The sequence below is a fragment of the Echinops telfairi genome, unplaced genomic scaffold (genome assembly GCF_000313985.2).
Source record: "Echinops telfairi isolate 266 unplaced genomic scaffold, ASM31398v2 ScPeMD7_9;HRSCAF=40, whole genome shotgun sequence".
Taxonomy (NCBI): Eukaryota; Metazoa; Chordata; class Mammalia; order Afrosoricida; family Tenrecidae; genus Echinops; species Echinops telfairi.
Window position 1 is genome coordinate 57,348,490 of NW_022103906.1, and position 9,012 is coordinate 57,357,501.

Consider the following 9,012-nt stretch of genomic DNA (forward strand, 5'->3'; position numbering starts at 1 on the left):
CAGTTCCATGTAATCGGTTCCCTCTTCCCTAGCCATTCTCCCTTTACCCTCCCTGTTTTGCCACTCACACCACTGGTCCTATAGGGCTCATCCCCAACCAGGTTTTTATAATAGAGATTACGGAAGATTTTCAGAACTTGTGTATGAAACTGATGTTTCAAGCACAAAACAGTGTCCGTAGTAACCAGTCACTATTGAATGGAGGTTAAAACTGGACTGAGTCAAAACTGTCATGTTAGTTTTGTTTGCAGCTACATGTTCCCTAAGACATTTCTCTAGACTGCTCTCAACTTATATTTACATACAGACCAAATAAAATAATGTTCTTGCAACGACTTCTGCTGTGAGAGACAGACTGTTTGTCCGCCCTCCTAAGAACCAGCCACAGAAATACGTCAGCCTCTTGTTCTCATTCTGTAGTCTTGCATTGGGTTAATCATTGGGATTATGTGAAGAAACAAAGAAAGTTTCAAGTTACAACTTCAAACCACCAAAGGCCATCCCGTTAGGTCTGATCTTCTGTTGTTAAAACCTGTAGGAAGCTTTTGAAGCGATTCTGGTTATGTGAAAAATTAGTGGGTACCAGCCACGACACCCACGCTGTACTGCTGCTCCATGTTATGATGTGTCATCAGCTGCTGAAGGCACAAATAGCCAAGAGCCAGGTGCTCTACAACGCTCCCCGGACACCAGGCCCATTGAAATCAACAGCCTGATGTTCCCGCAGATGTTCCCTCTCTGCTCGTCCCATGAAAATAACCGCCAAATGTCTTCACCACTCACAGACCACAGCTGCTCATTTTGTAATTACGAGACAATATCCCGAGTACAAGCAAAGAAAGATCGCATGATTTGCTGAAACTGAAAGAGCAAATGAAGTCCTTTTGGAAACGTCCTCATCCCAGGTCTGTCCATGACTGAGACAAGAAGGTTGCCTCTGAGGACAAATAAACCTCAGAGTGGAGACTAAACTGCTCTTTTCAAACTCAGAAATAAAACTGGAGTCCACTTTAATGTATGACTATGAGGAAAACATTCTAGTCGCAAATATTTTTATTGTATTCGTAAAATTTTATAGTATCTGCGTGATAAGCATTCTCATATTAATCTTGAATAAATGTTTGCCATTTAAATGAATGCATGAAAATCTGCTAATTTCATCTGAAACTAGTTTGCTGTTTAAAAAGAGCCTTTTTTCTTACTTTTAGCATCTGACTCAGATGATCATCTTAGTGGAGAGCACAGAGGTACAGACCTTTCTTGAGAACAGCAGTTTCAAATTTCAGCTGCAAAGAAAACTGAAAACAAGGCTGGGGAAAAAAAGCAGCTTTCTCGCCCGGGATGGGCTGGAGTCTTGGCTCCTTTGACTGGCCAGCCCTGTTGGCTTTGGGCAAATCACCTGACCTCGTAGTCCTGTTTCCTCTCCTGCAAAATGATCACGCGCCAACGCACAGCCGTCAAGCCCATTCTGACTCATGGCGGCCCTCCAGACCAGGCAGAACTGCCCCGAGGTTTCCAAGTCTGTAACTCTTGCTGCGAGTCGAAAGTCTTGTCTCTCTTCGGAGGAGCGGTTGGGGGTTTCTAACTGTTGACCTCAAGGCTAGCATCCTAATGTGTAACCACTATGCGCCAGGCTCCCTCCCCACAAAATGAGGAGGTAGACCCAGGTCTACAACTCCTTTCAGGATTGACTTTATGCTATTTGGAGCTGCCACTGAGTGGGTCCCATCCACATGGGATCAGACTGCTGTGATCCTGAGGGTTTTCACTGGCTGATTTTGGTTAAATTTTTCACCAGCACTTCTTCCTAGTCCACCTGAATCTGAAAGGTCCAACCAAGTCTGTTTGGCATCATAAGCAAGCCTTTGCTTAAGGTACATGAGCTGGGTATTGAACCCATGTCTCTTGCACAAAAGGTAAGAATTCTACCACTGAACCACCAACCACCATTGCCATCCAACTCTCCATAAACCTAATTCTGTTTGACTCTGATGACATGGATTGACGCCGTGGTTGCGTCACTGGGCAGAGGCAGGGGAACAGTTATGAGGACGGTGCAGGACTGTGCAGTGTTTCATTCTGCTGTGCAGAGGGTCGCGATGGGTCAGAGCTGACGTGATGGCACCCAACACCAGTAACATTTGACTTCTACTGGGTATGTGGCTTCACAGTGAAGAAAAATCTCCGTATTTTATGGGAACGTTTTCATTTCCCGTTGCTTGTTCGTTACCGGCTTTCTTGGTTTTATTTTGAGTGTGCCCAATGTGTCTCTCTTTTTTTACACCCCACTGTAGTATTCTGTGTTATATGTGTCTCTGTGTATGTGTTATATATTTTTTTGTCTGTGTATTGTGTATATATCTTAGTATATCTCTCTTTTTTTATATTAGTGTTATGTGAATTAGACACATCACCGCTTCTCAATTATTAAAAGGAATCACCATTTTAGTACGATGCGACTCTAAAACAATAATGATGTATTTCTCATTAAATAAGTGCCTTGCCATGTGCTCCTCTGTCAAAGTGTAAGCCTTGCATGGATTATATACCCCTCCTCCACGAGGGCAGAGCCCCGGTGGCCCCAGGATCGCACGCTGGGCTGCCACACTGCACATGCAGGTGCTTGAGCCGCCAGCTGGTCTGTGAACGGGAGATGGGCATCATCTGCTCTCATCGAGATCCCCAAACTCTCAGGCATTAAACGGATCTGTAGGGTGGGTGTGAGTTGGAATCACATCAATGGAAGTTTTTCCCATAAGGTAGCATGAAAGCACTATACTTAAGACACTCACATCAGTCACGACCCAAAGAACTTTCCAGAACAGAACCTTCTGCCTGTGCTTGGCCTTGGATGTCAGAACCAGCTCCAGTTTGTTACCAGCTAATTCACCAAGCACTCCGTTTCCCATTCAATCTTCGAACCATGTCAGAAAAAGGAAATAAAATCCATCTGCCAGAGAGATCACTGGCTACCACATCATGCAGCAGCAACTTGACTATGTAGACAAAGAGTAAGGCATAAAATTCAAATATTAACTGTGCTACTCACTTGTTGATGGTCCTCCCAAAAGTGACCTGCACAAGAGCAATTAATGTTCTTCTCACCCATTTAAACACTAAAATATAGACCAGAGAAAGACTATTATCACATTATCACAGGAAATCAAATTATAACATTTTTATAGCTGCACAAAGCAGAACCCTCATTCATTTAATTCAATCATCTAGTCATGGCTTTGTTATCTGCAGAATTTAGGTTGAAGTTAAACAAGCAGACTTATGCCTAGGAACGCTCTTGTATTCTGAAAAAGAAAAAGCCTAAGAGTTTGTACAGTTTTTCAATACCTAAACAGTCGCTGAGCTGGCAAGAAGAAATAATACTCTACTTCCTATGCCGCTGGGCTACCAACAGCGTGTCTGTTATCCACTGGCACATGGGGTAATTCCTGTTTTAGATTTCTGTCTGGCTCATTGAAGCCACGCTTCTAGCACACTGCTGTGAAAGGGAAACATCTGTAGCCAAATGTTGACAAATATTTTGAAATATTAATTAACTGATGTGTCTAGCTAGCTGCACGCCTTTGCAATATAATTTGTAGATAGCCTCCTACTTTTAAAATCTCTTTTATGCTTTGGGGGGCGGGGAGAAAGTTGAATTGCAAAAAGCCATTGAGTCAGATGTGATCTGAACACCCCCCCTTCCGGTGCCCCTTCGTTAACACACAGACTTCCTTCTCAGGGCGACCACAAAGGCGAGCGGAGATGGTCCTAGAGGGGTTCCCAGGTGGTCATCTTTAGGGAAGCAGACTGCCTCATTTTTTTCTTGAAGAAAGGCTCTTGGAGTCAAACTGCTGGCCTTTCTCATTGAAGCCAAATGCGTAACCACTGTGACACCAGGGCCTTTTACAGTAGTTAGGCAAAAAACCATTCCCGGAGAAGGCCATCATGCTTGGTAAAGAAGCCGCGCAGTGAAAAAGAGGAAGGCCTTCGACAAGATGCAGGGACACAGTGACCACATCGTGGGCTCAAACCTAGTAACGTTACCATGATGGCACAGGGCCGGCAGTGTTGTTCGGCTGTACATAGGATTGCTATGAGTTGGAACCAACTGGACGGCACCTGGCAACAATGAAAGGCCTAAATCACCTGTCCTGAGCCTCCGCGCCTCTTCGGGAACAGGATGGCAGTCACGTTTGCTGCCCTTGCTCTGGAGGGGCGCTCAACACTGTGTGTGAAAAGGCCCCGGTGAAAGACGGTCCCCTTGACATTTTCCGTATTAGCAAAGACAGAGTTACACAGGAAGTGAACAGAAACTGAAAAAAGAAAGTGCTTTGAGGATGTCTTAGGTACACAAATTGGAGTTAAACCGAAATTTCCATTTAATATATTCATCTCCATCCGATGAAATGTTTGACTGCTAACAGGAGAAAGAGGCCCATTTGGTTATAACGAAGCCCAGAGTTCAGGGCTCTTGTGTCCTTTTAAGGAGAGGTTAAAATGGAGCAATCACAACCATTTCCGTTCAAGATGAGGTACACAAATAGAAATCAGCAATCAGAACTTAAAACACTCCAAAGTTGGTTCTAATTGCTGCTGTGGATCTAAATATCCAGTGAAGGCCGTGTTAATCCTTTAAGTCAGAGTCAAGTCTAGTGTTAGAACCAGGCCTCAAGAACATCGGGAAAGAGTCTTATCTGAAGGGTGCGGCCAGCATGCAGAGTGGTGCTCCTCAGGTGGGCACACAGCCAGGGCAGGAGGTAGCTTCACCCGAAGGTCTGAGGCTATCTGAGCTCTAGGAAGAATATGTGATGGACCAAACCAAGTCAAAGCCAAACCCACTGCCATCAAGTCACAATCAACTCGGGGGGATAGGGTGGGACTGCATCATATGGTATCTGTGGCTGTAAATCTTCACAGCAACAGACTGCCTCACCCTTCTCTGGTGGAGCAGCTGGTGGGTACAAACTGCTGACCTTTCAAACATTCCAACACTTAAATTAACCCACTGTGACCCTAAGGCTTTCTGCCGGCCAGTGACTGGTTCCAAGAAAGGCTACTATTGGTCCTTTTATGACGACCGACTCAAACAAGAGCTATAAATGATTTTGCTGCAAAGTCTCTATCATCACTGATCTTCCCGGATCCTACTGCTTTTTCTATCCTTGCCCAGCCCCTAGTGCGCCTCCCCACACCCCGCCACCACATGCATAAATGATAATAATAACACCACCGCTCCTTTCAAAGGACTCATTTGTCAACAGAGGCAGCTGTGGCAGAACTGAGATTTTGCTGATGGCAAATATATCACATCTCATTATAAATGATATTCTATTTATTCGCCTCTGAAATGTCACTAGCACAACTAAACATGCTTCTGAGCAGAATGTAATGGAGGATTCGGAGCCCTACTCCTGCCGGGACTGCTCTGCTCCTCCCGCATCTTTTCATCGCTTTGCACTGCAGCGAACACACAGACAAAGACCAGAGCACTTCCTCATGCCCGTCCACGCCACTGCAAACGGGAGTTCAGTGAGGAAGAGTCAGGAAGGCGCAACATTCAGTTTTAGGGAAGAGTGTTTGTTTTGTTATTTTGCTTACAGCAAATCAAGTTAAGTATTGGTATATCTCTTAGTGTCTAAAATATGACAAGGCTACAATGAAAGGATTTTACATCTGAAAGGATTTTAAATAGATGGTGTGGTGGTTATGTGTTGGGCTGCTAACTGCAAGCTGAGCCATTTGAAACCAGCAGTCATGCCAAGGGAGAAAGATGGAGAGTCTCCGTCTCAGACCCCACAGTGGCAGCCCTGCCCTGCCCTGCCCGGTAGGATCACAGTGAATTGGGATTGACTCGATGGCAGTGAGTGAAACCTCATAATTAAGTGTTTTATAAAATGTAACTATTTCCATTTCTGAAGTTTAACTTAGTTGCAACTTTTTTATTGCTAAAATGAATATCCATATATAAAGCGTAGTATAGATGAATTTCATTGTGCCTGCTGCTCAGGGTGGGTAACGTCTGTAAAGTCCTGAGACTGTAAACGCACTGAAGCCACAATACATGTTTGGGTTCCCCTATAGAGTTATATAGGCAGCTTTAAAAAGTGCATGGAGAAATTGAATGAAAAAATAATCGATTTCTTCCACAAAGTTTTTAAAGCCTCCTCAGATAAAATATATGACCTCCATTACTGGCTGACTGTTATCATATATTCTCTTATTTTTGGCTTAAGAATTTAAAAGTTCTATAACAATTCACTCAATGTGAAAGATAATGAGTTCCCTGCATTTAAATTTTTCTTGCCCTCTGATGCATCAGTCTGCCTAGCCAGGTATTTTAGAGATCACCTACCATGGGCCAGACTTACAGCGTTTACTGAGGATGAAAGCCAAGCTGGATAGGATAGCACTTGGAAACCTTTTCATCTGCTAATAATTCTTCAAATGACATGCTAAGGAATAGATAGGCACACAGAGATGCTTCCATAGCCTCCTTTCCACATAGGACTAACCCTCAGACCAGCCCTGAGAGAAAGGCTGTTGATCTGAGGCACATTCACAGGACAATTTCTGACTGGTAGGTGACATTACTGTGCCTCACAAGTCCTTGCTTTTCTCATTTGCTTGCTCTTTAAGGTGGCTGGGTATACGCCACTTCTCAGTTCTAGCGACGAGTGAGCATTTTGTTCTCATGACTCAGAGTTTGGGGGACTGTGAAAGCTACAGGAAGCGAGCCCAAATTCAGGGCCCAGACAAGACAAAGCTAAGTTGACCTTTCAGCAAAATGCTGCTGTGGGGGCCAGGTACTTCTGCGGCTCTTCACTAAGGGCACGTTGGTTCCTGCCCTGCTATTGTTGCATCTAAGTGCATCTCTCTTAGAATCTCCAGGGCATGATTTCACAATCATGGCACGAGAGAGCAGGATAACTCTTTGTTGTAGGGATTGGCTTCTGCATCCCCTAGATACAAGGTACACCTTCCTCTCCCCAAATTGTAACAATGATCAAATGTCTCCGGATGTCACCAAATATTTCTGTAAGGTGAGGAGTGGGGCGTAGACATTCCCTGCCTTCCATGTCCACAACGAGAACTACTCTTCTCAACGAAGGTGAATGTAAAGTAGGGGTGAGGCATTTCTCACAACACCAAAGCCACGGCTTTAGTACTAAGAGTTCTTCCTCTTAATATTAATATTTAAACAAGCCAATATTAATATTAAAAAACCCTGTTTTTGTATTGTTTTTTATCATAAAACTCATATGTGTGTGCTGAGTCCCATAGAAAGAAAATGAAGGATTCCTGTCTCGTTGTTTCCAGAAGGAAACGGAGCTGGGTTAATCAGTCTCCTATGCGCCATGAGCATAGGGGGAGCATTTGTCCTCGGTGCCTAGCACAATATTTGGCCCGGAAAGATATTTGCTGAATGAATGAATGCATGAATATAAATACATGTCTGTTTAACTTTAGGGGAAAAAAGAGATATTAGGGGTGAGTGCCTACCAGTTAACTACCAAATATCAGTAAAGAATAACAATGAAACTTACTGCCTCGAAGTTCAAAAATCTCCCCAATCAACATGAAACATGGTTCGGCCAAGGCGTCTTTCCTCCCATCCACATCATCGCCACAGTCCGACAGGTCACTGTCCTCCTCCGCCTCCGCCTGGGGGTACAGAAAGCCACAGGGATCAGAGACCACCTCGCCAAGGGCGGGGGCGGGCTTTTCTCCTTCAGAGATACAGTCCAACCATTTGCTCATATTTCAGCCTTATACAATCCTTTGCCTTTCCTATACACAGAAATATATTTTTAATATGGAGGGAAGAATACATCTAGCCTGAGGAAAAATCTCAATTCAAAAGACTGATACAATCTTCAAAATAATCAAATTCTAAAATTTCTGCCACTATATTAGTAATCAGTGAATTAATAGACAATAAAAGTTGTTTTACCATTTTTAAGTTTGGACCGTCAGGTTGTTTTGGTTTTTTGTTAGTTTGTTTTTTAACTGAAGGCCTGATTCGAACTTTAAAATAAGCTAATTAAAACAAAAGTCTCAACAACCCTGAGACCAGAAGAACTAGACGGTGCTGGGCTCCCAGTAACAACCACTCTAAAAAGGATCATATAAGAAGTTCTTGTAGCTAGGTGGGAGCTTCAGAAATACAAATGGGTTTTCAGTTCACACTTAATCATAAACTCTAATCTAAGAATGACGTGGCCATGTTCAATACTAGCCCTCATTAATTGGTCAACGAAGATACAGGTACTACAGCAACATGTGGTGAAGAAATCAGATGGTGCCCAGATGTCAGAAAGAACAGCGATTGGGGCCTCCACCGTTTGTCTTACACAAGCAGTCATCTAAGAGGTATCGCTAAGTCCACATAGAAAGAGCACATACGCCCATCTGATACGAAGATTGGAAACAATAAAATCCAAGATCAGGAGAGGATTGGTTTCGGAGCTTAAATTTGGAGCACCCAGTTTTCAGAAGGATATGGGTGACAGGGAGAGCCTCAAATTCCTTTGCTGAGTCCCCACCTTGGATTAAGCTTCCACTGAATTCCCTCAGACCATTGACAAGTGACGTGAGTAGCCTTGCTCTCAGATAAGAGTAAACTGGAAAGTGGATTACTGCAGATACAGTTAGGCTAAAATTTAATACATTAAATTTTATTTGTTTTCTCTTTGGACTTATTTTCAATTTGTTCTAGTTTCTATTATGTTCTTGGATTAAAATTTCTATTATTTCACATGGGTTGAGGTTTTTCTGTTTCATTTTGTTGTGGGTTGTATTAATTAGCTGTGCGTGATTTTCTGTAAATGAAATCCAAGACAGGCAAATCTAGAGACAGTAACTAGATTAATAGTTCCTTAGCGTTATGGCAGGGGTGGTTGCGGATAATGGGGAGCTAATAATAATGGATACAAGGATAAAGAAAACTGTCTAAAACTGATTGTGGTGACGATTCCATAACTTTTTTTTAAATCATTTTATTAGGGGTTCATA

General features: G+C 43.2%; 1 protein-coding gene across 3 annotated transcripts in view; it reads right to left on the reverse strand.

Annotated features, from left to right (window-relative positions):
* The window catches only part of SNX25 (sorting nexin 25), a 115,674-nt gene that overhangs the window by 4,758 nt on the left and 101,904 nt on the right, over window positions 1–9,012 (reverse strand). For all 3 annotated transcript variants that reach the window (XM_004696146.2, XM_045286600.1, XM_045286601.1), the window contains 2 exons: window positions 7,545–7,662; window positions 3,050–3,116 (listed from right to left, as the gene is read on the reverse strand). In XM_004696146.2, the coding sequence (XP_004696203.1) occupies window positions 3,050–3,116; window positions 7,545–7,662 (185 nt within the window). The remainder of the gene's footprint in view (window positions 1–3,049; window positions 3,117–7,544; window positions 7,663–9,012) is intronic.